The 13,778-nt window shown below is 43.2% G+C and overlaps 1 protein-coding gene across 1 annotated transcript in view; it reads right to left on the reverse strand.

Moving 5' to 3' along the window:
* Positions 1-4,020: 4,020 nt before the first annotated feature.
* BRINP1 (BMP/retinoic acid inducible neural specific 1) overlaps positions 4,021-13,778 on the reverse strand; it is a 75,435-nt gene continuing 65,677 nt past the window's right edge. The window contains exons 7-8 of the mRNA XM_015879374.2: positions 11,062-11,284; positions 4,021-6,566 (exon numbers count right to left, since the gene is read on the reverse strand). Coding sequence (XP_015734860.1) covers positions 5,426-6,566; positions 11,062-11,284 — 1,364 coding nt within the window. The 3' untranslated portion in view covers positions 4,021-5,425. The remainder of the gene's footprint in view (positions 6,567-11,061; positions 11,285-13,778) is intronic.

Here is a 13,778-nt window from a genome sequence, read left to right on the forward strand (position 1 = left end):
TAGTCCTCATTGTTTTTCAGGTTTATTTAATTTACAATAGATTAATAATCCTGATGACACTCAGAGAAGTTTATGCTTAGAAAAAAAGAAAGGTTACTGGAAGAAGGTGTAGAGAAGATGGAAGGGACTTAGTTGATGTGTAATTTTGATAAGGGATCTTGAACAAGGACCGTGATTTGTCTGGGTCCAGCAGGTCCATTTCAAACCCTCCAGGCTGGAAGGGATGTGAAAATGTCTTGTTCATTACCTCCTTATGCCCTGTCTTATCTCCCTCGTGACTCTCCCCGACACCTAACTGCTATCTCCACCTCCTCTGTCTCTGCTTTCAGACAAGAACCTGAACCTTGTGCTATTTTCCCTTTCAGCAAGATTCATCAAGGAAAGTCCTTTAGCTGGAGACAGGAGTGCACAGCCTGGGTTGCCACTCAGTACTGAGAGCTGAGCAGTCAGGCTGGGGATCTTGCTGTGTGCTCTAGTGCAGGAGATGCCATCTGCCAAATGTCCTCCTGAGTGGTGTTTTAGCAAGTGGGCTAAAAAGAACATCCTGTGCATGGCAGCTGAAGTCCGTCACAGCTGTCACGGGAACATGCACGCACAGCCTGGGCTGGAGGTGGATCTGGCTCTGCGGGGAGGCTGGGCGTGTGGCCAACAAACCTCCCTTCTTTGCCCATGTTTCCCTTAGGGGAAGGGAAACGCTGGCTTAGCATGGCCAGAAATTGCTCAGAGGACAGGACAGCACTGAGAAGCATTGGCATTCTCGGGTGCAGCTCAGCCAGGCAGACACTGACACCTCAAACTGAGCTTGTCAGAGCCTTGTGGCCAGCCCTGACTTTTTTGAGGTCACAGTCATGAGTCCCATTGTCACCAAAAGCAGCACCTCTCCTATGTTCTTTTCTGCAACAGCAAGTAGGCTTTCTGAGAAGAGGAAAATAAGAGAGGGAACAACATCCATCCTTTGTTTACCCCTATCATCACCTCCACCTTACTTCTTGTGCACTCCGCTTCTGGCACATGCAGGACATGTCTGCTCCAGGACATGGCTGTTGGAGCTGCACAGGGGAGGCTGGAGGTCAGCAGGGCCATGCCCTTGGCTTCTGAGGAGGGCAGAGCTGCCATGGTCCAGACTCTTCCTGATGATTTCATGTGAGAGCTAATTAATGGCCTCCCCATGTCTCCATAGCAACTCCATGCTGTGCTCTTAGCCCTGATCCAAATGGGCATTCTGTACACTTCTGAAGCCGTAGCATCAGCATATTAATAAGATTTGCTGACGTCCTTTGCTTTCTGCCACATCGGCTGGGAACTCTAAATTTGAATAACTTTTAAAAAGCACTTTTCTTAATCAGCTCCTCATCCATTCTCTCCTGTGACTTGAAGCAACTGATACCAGAAGTCTTCCGCATCTGGGGGCTAAAAGTAGTCTACTCTACCTGCTGGTCTTTGCCATTCTTAGCCTTTAAGACATCTGCTACCTGGCTTTTCTTTCTGTCTTTCTCTGGTGGTTTTTTTTGGAAGCTCCAGCTTTCACAAAGTCCCCAACTGCAGCAGGGGACAAGCATCTATCATGAGCCAGTAGGACCACCCCTGTATTAGTCCGGATTGAGCATCTCAGGGGTCACTCCCTATCTCCCTCTTGTATGGGAGAAAGGATTTGAGTTCCATTCTTATCCAGTCAATGATTACCCACCTCTAATAGTCTGAAGATCCCTTTTTAACCTTGTCCCATGTAGCAAGGTCTATCAGCCATGTTGCTCAGTAATCTTAACGTTATAGGTGAAAGTACTCTCTCAGTGCAATCTAATTGTCCTCTATTTACCCTCCAATCTTACACTGTCTTGTAAAATATTTTTCTGGCCAGGTGGAGGTGTTGGACATGACTCCTCAAAAGGTTGATGGGCCTGAGCAGTGGAAGCAGACTGTGTGCTCTGTATGAGGTACTATGAACATGTCACATTTGAAAGGTAGGGCATGAAAATTTTCTTTCTACATAAACTGGACCCAGACATCTGTTTCTGTCATCAAAAGCAGAGGACAGTGTTGCCCAAGGCACAGTTGATCACGTTATTTGGTTTTGCTTTTCCTTTTTTTTTCTGACATGCATTTTGAGCTCAAAACAGTGTCTCGTTGCTCAATTGCTACATTTTTCCCCTGAAGGACAAGAGAATTGATCCATGACATCTCATCTTCATTCCACCTCCAAACATCATCCAGCCATGCTGCAACAGCTTTACTGCACAGAAGCTCCACTTCACTGTTGTTACGTACCATTATACTTTGGTGGCATGTCACCAGATCGGGAACTCATGATGTAAGCTTCCTATTCTGACAGTACTTATCTGTGCTAAACTTCCTTCCATATTCCTAATCTGATTTTCAACACTCCAACTTCATTATCCCAGTCATGGTGGAAATGCTTGTCTATCTCAGGGAACCCATCTCCAACCCCACTGCTGCCTGCCATGACTTTGGGTCATGTCTGGACAGCAGCGATTTAAAATTCTGTGGTGTTGCTCTCCTTGTCAAAGCACAGTATAATTGGTGCTGATCGTATCCAGATATCATTAGAAATACATGAGAGCAATCAATTTGATCTCTAACAGTCCCACGAACACCAGGCAAGATTTAGCTCATGTGTTGTTAGCTACCCACGAGATCTGAGATTTAATTGCAACTTCTCTGGCTGCTAGTCACTAGAGCTGGATACTTTTCTCATAGGAAAGCAATTTATCGAATTAATTTCACTTTATGTGAACACATTCACTATTCCCAGCCACGAACAGATCCCATCATTGAATGCAGACTGCATCTCAGGCTATAGGTTTGCTCATAAGCAGTAGTCAGTATTTTTAGAGTAATAACTATAGTTCTTTTTCAGTGTCAGCTCCTCAGGTCATACATGTAAATTAAACAGTATATTTGTATTCCCTGCTTGGATGGATGAAACTGCCAGGAACATTATTTTCACTCATAATTACTAATTTGACATTCATTTCCCATGAATACTCTTCACTATTTGCTTAAAACTGTCTTCCATGCATACCATTGCCAATGAATTTTCCCTCATTGGAAAAGTGACATAGAAATGTCACAGCTATAAAGAAACATTTGAATGGTGGGGGTCCATAAGCATGAAACTCTGCTATGCAAACAAAGACCAAAAAACAACAACAAAAACAATTAAAAAAACAAATTAACTAATTAAGAAAAAGGCAACCTTGCAATCTCTTGCAGGGACTGAGTAAAGACAGAAAGAAGTCTCAGTATGTGTTGGGAAAAACACGAAGACACAAGTTACTACCAGCTGAAATGGATGAATGTCCCTGGAAACATTTCTGTTGAATTCACTCCGATCTTCTTCAGGCTCATTCATATCCACTCCTTTTGGTGGATGCACAAGGACTGATGTGTTCTTTTATGACTAGGATTCTATTTTTTGTTTTCTTACTAACTAGACAGATAGTTTCTTGTATGCCCTCAATCATTAGTTCCGCAGGAGAGTTCAGTGAATGTTTATTTTCCTCAAGGTATCTAACTCCTTCTCAGCTTTCATTTGCATCAACCAAAACCTCTCAAATTGAACAAAACCTGAAGCCAGACTTAATTGCCTAAGTCCCTGAAGTCATATGAGTAACACCACAATGCATTTAGCTCTTTCCAGAAGAACTGATGTTATTCCAAGATAACGTAACAAATAAGGTCAAAACCTGCACAATTTGGAATGTGGCTGAACCACCACGTTAAGTCTTGAGCCAAATCTGAATCTTGGGTGTTGGGTCAAGGCCTCCTGCTCAGCCCTGCTTTTCCATGGGACGCTCCTCCAGCTCAACAAGTCTGAAGGATGAGAGTTTTGTTTATTCCTTCTGAAAGGAAAAAGCAGTTTTGACAAAAAAATTTAACTAAAAATAGTGAAATCAAGAGAAATAACCCACTATTCTCCTCCCGTTGTGTTCAGGCTTTATCACCAGCTCAGCTGATCCTACACTCATACCTATACTTCATACACTCTACCCTATATTTAAAAAATATATATCCAAACACACACACACACACACACACTGCAAAACCTTACACAGCTTTTGGTTATTTCAGGTTTTTGGTCTGTCTGATAACTCAACCCTTTTAAATCTGTCTTTATCTTTGTAAACTGAGAGCAGATTTTTGTGAGTTCTGGAGATAACGTAATAAAATCTTCCTCATTTGGTTTCTGTTTGGTTTTGTTTGTTTGTTTTTTTTATGGACAAAGAATCTGTGAAAGAAGGATATTCTTCACAGCTACAGAATCATAAGAAAATATAAAGGATTTTTCCTTCCCCAGAGAACTAAAATCACTCTTTTACCCCTCGACATCTCCAGGTTTCCTTGGAAATATGTTTTCTTACCCTATGCTTTGGGTTTTTGCAGTGATGACAGTTTCCCAGTGTTATTACACATACCAGAATATAGGTTAAAAACCAAACTCAGGTTAGCCTTTAAATCAAGGTTTTCCAGTGTGAAATATAATCTCTCAATTTTAGGGTGTTCAGACCTTAAAGAGCAGTGTCAGGGGTTGAGCTCTGGCCTCAATGAAGGCAACAGCAGCCTCCTGCCAGGCATGGAATGGAATGGAAGGAGACCTGACACATCCTTCTCTTCGGCAAGAGCTGACACTGCCTCTGGTGAGAAGTCTTCCAAGGTGAAAATGCCAAAGCGAAGCCATCTCAGATCTGCACCCACCCTTCCACCTGCTGTGTCTTCTCCCCAATGAGGTACTTGATTTACTCTCAAAGGTCTGCCATCACATTCTGTCCTTCAGCAAAGCTCAGCATGGGCTGGGTGAATAACTCAACATAAAGCTGGCATAAATCTCAACAGGAGAAATATCTTTTATCTTTAACCATTTACTCCCACTAGGAATAATGGCAGTTCTTTTACATTTACATATAACTCTTGTTTGCTTTTTGTGTTTGTTTGTTTGTTTGTTTTGTCTCTTTGTCTTGGCACCTGCATAGCAGAAATCTTTACAGTTCATTACAGAAATTTGCCCCTCTCTCAGCTTCTCCCTTTATTTATTTACCCTGCTGCCCCTGAGGACTAGCAAGCAACACCTCCAAGGTCAAGAGAGAGTAAGGTGTTACTCTTTTATGACGGATTATAGAAATAACAAACATGCCTGACAGTTTTATACAGCTGCTAGAACGGGTTTAGTTTTCAACAAATGAAGAATTTTTCCTCTTTTTTTTCCTCTTTTGTATATTAATTACATTTTACAAATTTTGTTTTTCCCCCTTCTTTACTTTCCCCACCCCCCCTTTTTTTCTTTCTTTTTACTTGTTTTTTTTTTCCTCTTTTTTTTCTGTCTTTTTTGTTTTGTTTTTTTTCCTCTTTTATTTTTATTTTTTTACAGCAAAAGGATCAGTCACTAACGTGTCCCACTGAAAAGTCCGGGTTAGCAGAGTTTGGCTGTCATCTGGTCTGACTGTTTGAGGATCTCGGTGTTGTACAGGTCTAGAGCATGGTTCACACGGATGATCTCACTGTTGGTGAGCTTCAGGCGGTGCTTGAGCATACAAGAGAACAGATCCAGCTGGGGCTTCCCCGGGGCCACAGGAGGTGCCAGTCTATTGATTCGGTCCCGAATATCCAGCAGCAAGAGCATGACGGAGGAGGAAGAATAGAACTGCCCACCTTGTGTGTACGACTGGTTGACCTGCTGCACGGCGCTGCGCAGAAGGTCAGCATTGAAGCGCAGGCTGTAGCCAAACACCTGCACATCTGAGATCTTGATGTAGAACTGTCGCTTGCTGGGGTCAGAAAGGTCCACAGGCCCTTGGCCCGTCTCGTTTCGCAGCAGGGAGGGCAGCCGCGTCCGGCTGCGTAGGTAGATGTGGACGGTCTCGAAAAAGGTTTTCCACCGGTTGCCCAGTAGCAGGGTCCAGTTGTAGCACTGGCTGTTTTGGAGGCGGATTTTTTCCCAGCGTGGGTAGCCATATTCCCCAAAGGGCATATTCCAGCCCTCAGAGTGACTCCCGCTGAATGGGTTGACATAGACAAAGAACATAGGGTCCAGGCTGCTGTTGCGCATCTGACAGATGCGCATGGAGATCCCAATCACCATGTGGATGAAGTCCATCCTGTTCTTGTTGCTCTTCAAGGTAAGGGACATGCGTTTGCGCCACCTGGGGTCAAAGAAGGTGTCCAGGCGGATCTCGTTGCTGATGAAGGTGGTATGCACGTACAGGCGAGAGTCCATTTTCTGCAGCAGGTATTTCAGCTCTAGGTCCTGGAAGTCCAAGTCCGTCTCAAAGCTGATGAATTGCTCACTCCGCTCCGAGTCTACGTTCTGAGGCTCGCAACGGCCCCGATAAAGCTTATAGCCCTTGTTGCATGAGCCACAGAGAGAGATGTTGGCAAGGCTGCACATGGCACAGCTGTTGTTGCCCCCAATGATGCAAGGGATGGGACGCTGGCACAAGCTGGTGCCACCATGGCAAACACAGCTCCGCTGGCTTTCCAAAAATGTGCCCCAAAACCCATTCTCATTGCAGTAGAGTAGGGACTGGACCCGGGTAAGCCATTCCTGTATTGTCCTGCAGGTAGGAATAAGAGAGGATTAGCACTGTTGAGCTTCACAAAATCTTTGGTGTTGGCATCTTTCTATGCTCATAGTGTTTTTAGGCATATACCTGGAGCAGAACTCTCAGGGCACTAATGCCCTGCTACAAAATTTGGGAACAAGTCCAGGTTATTTCTAGGCTACATCTTACATCTGGTGTTTATTCCTCCCACAGAGAACAAAAGCCCTCTAAGAAATAGCCATAAGTTAGCACTGATCATCTGGGAGCTCTCTCTTCAAGCTGCTCTAAGAGCTGAGTCTGGCTCAGCCTCCTGACTGCTCCCATCAGTGTAGTGGTGAGAAAGTTCAACTATGGGAAGAGCTGATAAAGCAGTGCCAGAGGCTGAAGTGTTATCAGGTATTGCAGCATAACTCCTAGAGTGGCTGGAGGCAGCCGCCCATCTCCATATCACAGGCAGTTCCCCCCAATCCCTAAAAACAGATTCTGTAATGGGATGAGGAGAAGTCAATAGTAACCTCTGCTCATGGTGCAGAGTGCAGAAACCAGCAGAAAAGAGTATGCATGTCAGGGTGCACAGAGACCAAGCTGCTTGAATGGCTTCTCCTTTAAAAAATCTGCTGCTAATTAATCTCCTCTTACAGCCTCTCATCCAGCCACGCTTGCCCCTTCCCAGGTCCCACCACTCCCATCATTGCTCCATGAGCACCCTCATCTCTGCATCCCACAGCCCTGCATTGGCTCCGAATGAATGACACCATAACCCACGCTTGCTTTTCATACGACCGCCCTGCTAAGCTGCCTCACTGCCCCTTCTCCCCCCTCTCTGGGAAATCTCAGCACAGCAACTCCTTTCTCTGCAGCCTCCAGCAGAATGCCTCGTTCAGTCTCGTCCAGCTCCCTCCCCCCTGCCTTCCCCCCCAGCTAATGAATACTTCATTGTCTCTTCTGGGCAAAAAGTTCTTGGTAGCACTGCAGTGAGAGGACTGGCTAATGACAAATTAGGATTCAGTCCCTGTAGAACAGGAGGAGTGATTATGGACAGAGGCTCTCAGAGCTGGATTAGTGAAATTCATGGCACCTGCATCGCCTGACCTCTGAATAATCATTAAGCTGTAGGCTGTATCAAAGAAGGCATTAAATGATACAGCAGCAAGGAACAGCAAGATGATTAGGGGGAGGGAGTGAGAGGAGGGATGAGAGTGTAAAACAGAGGAAAGCGCTGTAAGGAAAGAAATAATCGAGGAGCAGAAGTAGAAAGGGAAAAAGAGGGGAAAATGTGCAGGTAAAAGGCGAGAAATGCAAAAGGCTTAGGGATGCTGGAAAGAGCAATAATTGAAAGACAGGAATGGCAGGAAAGAAAAGAAGCACAAAGAAAACTGGGAAAAACACAGTGAAGGGGAAAAATGAAGTGAATTATCACAAAAAATCCTGAAGCCTTGAGTCCGTGAAGGGGCAATTTTCACGTTCCTGCCAGGGTTGCTTTCCTACGCTCAGAGGTAGCATGAGCTCTTCTGCCAATGGAAAAGCCTGGTCCCTAGAAAAAGGGTCCAGGACACTGCCTGTTTTCTAGGACACTTCTGCTTGGAGCCCTGCAAGTTTGAAGCTTTATGATACAGATTTCATCTGTTGATGCCACTGAGTTCTTGAGATGTGAGCTGTGCAGAAGGGGTGCTATAAAAATTGGAATAAGATGACCACATCCTATCCAGCTGGTGTGTTCTGCCCTAGGGAAGAAGAAAAAAGGAAAAAAAAGAGAGAAAAAAAAAAGCTATCCTTCCTAACTTATATAAACTGTTGGCAGAGCAAAACAACAAAGGAGTTTCAGCTGATATTGTGCAATTCAAACTAGTAATTTTCCTGTTCCTCAGATCAACTTAGAGGAGGAAAGATGGAAGATCTGTAGAAGGAAGTGTTTTGTGTGTGTGCATCTTAGCGCTCAGCAAAGACACAAGTAGGACACAAGCGAAGGAAAGAACTACCCACCATCTGCTGATGGTAGCAATAAGGGATGTAATTAAATGAAAATGCAGAATCCAGGGCAGAGCTGGGCACTGGCTACAAGCATGACAATGGGAAGCATGATGGAGTGAGAAAAAGTGGTAAAATCACCCCATTTTGTCCTCCAGCTTGGTCAGGGTGAGGATATACATAGAACCAGACAGAGCCCTTGGGCTGACAGGAGGCAACTTCTTGAAATACTGCCCTTGATGGCTCATGCTCATGTGAATGTAATGAAGATACAGAAGGAAGCTGAAAGGAGCCACTGTTTGAGAGATTAGAGTCAGTAGCAGAGTCACCACTGACTTTTATTTTTATTATTTTCTCTTTCATTAAGCTGTCATCAATTTCTCTTTCTCTCCCTTAATATCAGTGCAAGAGTTATTTTGCTTAATGTTTGCTACCTCTGCCAATTTAAATATAAAGCACTAGAGCATTTGAAATTAATAAAAAACTGCCTACAAAGGTAACTGGAAGCAATTTTATGTTCAATTTTAATATCTGATGCTCCAAACTGAAATGAAAATAATGACATCCAGGCAGAACTGCAAGCATTAAGTTGCACTGGTTTCCTGCAGTTCCTCACAGGAGTCATGCAGCCTGGCAATGCTGGGAACTAGGGGCCAGGTTGTCCTGTTTCACCATTTAAAACCTATTGCACAAGAGCAACAACAACAAAACCCAACCACCAGCCAGCAGAACAGGTTCCTCTTTCTTTTTCCTTCTTTTTATTCACTCAATTGCAAAAACAAAGGTAGGAATTTAAGAAGTTCTCCTTTGCAAGCTCACCTGTCACTGTTCCAGCAGCACTAGCTGCTGTGCAGATACCTTTGGGCTTTCTGTATGGAGCAGTGAGGTAGACATCGCTATGTTCATTCTCAGCAGCTGGGAGGAGTATTTTAACTAATGACAATATGGCTGGAGCCCAGCACACATATCAACCCCCTCCTTTGGGTGTTATTTATATTTTACATCCAGAATTTTAAAATACAACTACAGGAGCCCATTCAATATTGAAGCTTTAACAACTGGGGAGTAGTTTCTTTTTTAAACCAACAAACTTGGCAGCAAAGAGGTGCATTAAGTAAAATATAAGCAAATATGGATATTTATATTTCCTTTTTTAACTGTTACAAAAGGTTATGGAAAGATTATCCTAATTTCAAAAATTCCTAATCTTCCTTTCTGTTGGAAACATCACCCTCCTTTCCCTGAGGGCAATGGACAGCAGTCCTATTTCTCTTTTTATGTTACTTTTGAACATATAATGCATATAAAAGAGGGAGAAAGGCTTGGTCATAATGGAACCTTCCCATCCTTTCAATGCCACTGGCATGCTCAATAAGTGTCTGTTGTTTTGTACGGGAACAATTAAAAAATAAGAGTATTTCCAAGCCGTGTGAAAAGAGCAATGAAATGCATACCTCTTCCACCATAGAGCTGTCTACCGAGCCCCTCCCCTGCCTAGCTGCAAATGCAGAATGACAAATAAGAAAAGAAATGATAATATGCCTGGTGGTGTTGACTTAAACAAATCAAGCACATCAGTCAGTTAAAAAACCCAGCTGCCATCATCCATTTTGTTCTCCTTTTCCCAGATTCTATAATATGAGTTGGAGGCTCCCTTTCTGCCTGGCTGACTTTTTAAAATAGAAGAGAAATGCTAAAGACATATTTAGCTGAGTGCTTGGAGCAGCGTGGATCTCTGCTCTGTGCTGTTGTGGCACAACTCAAAATAAAGCCTGGACTTGCTTCTGACTCCTCCACCCATCGGCTGGTTTGTAGCAATGGAACCAATTGGTAGGAATGGTCCAACAACAGGAAATTCTCCAAAATCTTCTTAACTTAAACACCTAATAGATATTTCTCCTCATCCCTGGTAACACCATTAAGTCTTTGTCCAGAGACATGAAAACTTTGGCATATTAAAGAGACTTGAAACCCTGGGCTGCACCACCATGAAACAAAAACCTAACATGTATAGCAGCCAGTGGGTAGGATGATAATAGGACACAAAAGTCAGCTCATTTTCTCTTGCGTTTGAATATATATGCAATAGAGGAGCTAAAACCCAGTTCTACAAATGTTAACCTGGCCTGGCTGCTTCCAGAAATGCATGGAAGAAAAGGGCACTTGGACTCTTTTTTACCCCCAAGATTTTCAGTGTCACTTCACTCCAGATAATGTAGAAAAAAACAGCAAGCAATATTTTATAAAAATCTACAGATGTAATTCTGCAGAAGTGTTGAGAAGCAAACAAATATGGCCATAGGGCAGTGCTGAGAAGAACCAGCAGGAGGTGACTATTGGATATCAATAGTTATTGTAACCGTAGTGGAAAATCTGCCCTCTCCATCTGTAATAACATCACAGGTTTTCTGGTCAATGCCAGTTGCAAAGTTTTCCACCAAACCTTCATGCCAGCACACCCTCAATCCAATCACTTTGGCTGCAGGGTTTAGGTCACCAAGCCCAGCCCTACCCCTTCCCCACAAGGGATGAAGGTTACCTTTCTCTAGGCAGCTGGTGGTTGGGGTTGTGCCGACACCGGACACTGAGGCCGAAGAGTTTGCGGGCAGTGCGTTGGATCTTCTGGCGTTGGGCTTCCAAGGAGCTCTGCAGCAGCTTGTAGCGGTTCTGCAGGTCCCAGTCGTTCCCCCAGTGCTGGTGGATGCTCGCAATGGTCAGGAAGTGGTTGCTAGGTAGCCTTTTCATGAAGGATTTGAACTCATCTGGAACATACAGATAAGTGGAGGAATAGAACTATAGGACTATAATGAAGTTACAAGGAGTTCCACGTGCAGGATGGAGAAGCAGCGATGATGTATGGGGAGCTGAAGGCTGTCAACCCACTGGACTGTTATTCTGCCCCAGGAAACCCACTGCTTCCATTGCTGCTATGGTATGGGAAATGAAACCCATGAAATAATACAGTTAATGTGTACAGGGTGAAGAAAGACAACAACACATTCCCTGCAGCATGGAGGTACAGTCTGGGGACTGTGAACAAAAAGCAGGGAGCTGTAATCACCCTCAGCTAGAGTGCTCATTTCAGTTGTTTTTCAGATGCTCCTAAAATGCCATTTGTTACTGGAAGTCAAATCGCTTTGGCTGTGTCATTAGGAAAAAAGGGGGGAAATGGGCTTAAGAATATCCCCAATGGAATGATTTGAGTTGTACTAAAATGTCCTGCTCTCTCCTTTCTTTTTCTTTTTTTTTGCTTTTTAAAGACACTTCTTCTTCTTCATTTGAAGTTAATTGAGTCACTTTATGCAACAATGAAAAGAAAACAAAAGTCAGAACGAAATGCATCCGTTTTAGCCAAAGGAAAAAATCCAACCAATCCAAAAAGATGCTCTTAAATGTTATTTTGTGATCGCTTTATTTCTGTTTGATTTTGCTTGATAATCATAATTAAAAAAACAAAAAAAACAAAAAAAAAACAAAAAAAAAACCCTTTATGTTAGATCTGGGTGTTGTTTTTTTCTCTCATCACAGAACAGAGGATCTGATCCTTTTTGTGTTTATGACCATTCCTGTTTATGATCCTTTTTTTTCCAAACCAAGTAGAGTAGTTTGCTTAGACTCTGATTGCCAGGCTGGGACATCCTCATGTGGATGAGACAGATGGTTCCAACATCCTCAGTAGAAAACAGCCCATTTTTTGATAACAGAAAACTGTTTGGCACATTGGGACCTTGAGAAACTTGAGGAGTGGGCCAACAAAAACCTCATAAAGTGCAATAAAGAAAAGCAGAAAACTCTACACCAGGGCAGTACAGCCTCAGCATCAGCACAAGCTTGGAAACAGACAAGAACAGCTGGAATAGCCCCAGGTTCCCTCTGCCCATGTGGCAAACTGCATATGGGGCTAAATCCAGCAGATAAGGGGAAGTAAATATTCCCTATTGCTTGGCACTGCTGAGGCAGCACGTCCAGTTTTAGGGACACCCAATTAAAAGTGGGCATTGAAAAAGTGGGGAGGGCACAACTGAGAGCAATAGAGGTGGTCAGGGGCCTCAGCACAGGTCCTGCCAGGTCAGGTGCAGGGATCTGCACATCTTTAATCTGGTGAAGCAGAAGGCAAGGGGCAATCTAATGACACTTCTCAGAAGACAGTTTACAAACATGAAGGAAAGTCTTCTCATTAGAGACAGATGATACAGAAAGGAATAACAGACACGATCTGCAGCTTGAGAAGTTCAAGTGACTTGTTGGAAAACTTCACTTAGAGGTAATACAGTGCTGGAAGACGAAGAGTCTCCTATTTTAGACTGGTTGACAAAACCACAGCTGACCTGATTTAGTGCTAGTGATGGTCACTGCTTCTAGTGACAAGTTGGCTTAAACCCCCATCCCAACCCACAATGTGTTCAGTGAAAAAAAACAGCCCTCTTTTCCATTAAATTAACAATACTATCTTCCTTCCTTTCCTCAGTATTTAAAAATTTTATCTTCATCTCATTTTCAGAAGGCAGACATCTAAAAAGAAGAAATAATCCATAGCATTACATAGAATTATCAAAGCAGATAATTTAGAGCCTATTGTACAAAGCTCGTATATGTGAATTCATAAGACTATATGTATTTGCATAACAGTTTTCCTATTATTTAACAATCTGCAATTCATTCTTAACTGCTTAACAAAGAATATCTATGCATTAGTTGGTGGTATCATTATATAGATGGTAAATGGATGATCATGTCTTACTTGTCACACAGTGAAACTGAGCACCTAATAAAAATAATTATCACCATTGCGCTATCATGATCCACGGGATATCTGCTTGTCTTCTTTCTTCCCCAAAGGATAACTGGGAGATGCTTTTTTAATCATCCCTCAGCTTTTCACACCATCAGTAACGCTGCTTTCGGTGCCCTTCTCCTCCCCAAAAATGATTCTCTCCCATGCAGTGGTCCTCTGAAACTATCATCATGTATAATTGCTTCTGTTGACCATGCTGATTACTCCTGGTACCTTTCAGCAGTAAAAGCCTTGCATTTGCTTCCCTCCCCTTATAAATCAATTTCCTCAAAAGCCTGTTTGTGCAAAAGACCAAGCTTTTTTTTTCTCCCCTCCGATGATGAATGTGCTACATTTTTCATAGAGACGGGTAAGGGAGAAATTTCAGTGCAGTGTGCACATTTTGATACTGCAGTGCAACGTTGGGGGAAAAACAAATGAGCAAAGAAATCTGGCAAACTAACAGCTGAACGGTGTTGTTT

The sequence above is a fragment of the Coturnix japonica genome, chromosome 17 (genome assembly GCF_001577835.2).
Source record: "Coturnix japonica isolate 7356 chromosome 17, Coturnix japonica 2.1, whole genome shotgun sequence".
In the NCBI taxonomy this organism is placed as follows: domain Eukaryota; kingdom Metazoa; phylum Chordata; class Aves; order Galliformes; family Phasianidae; genus Coturnix; species Coturnix japonica.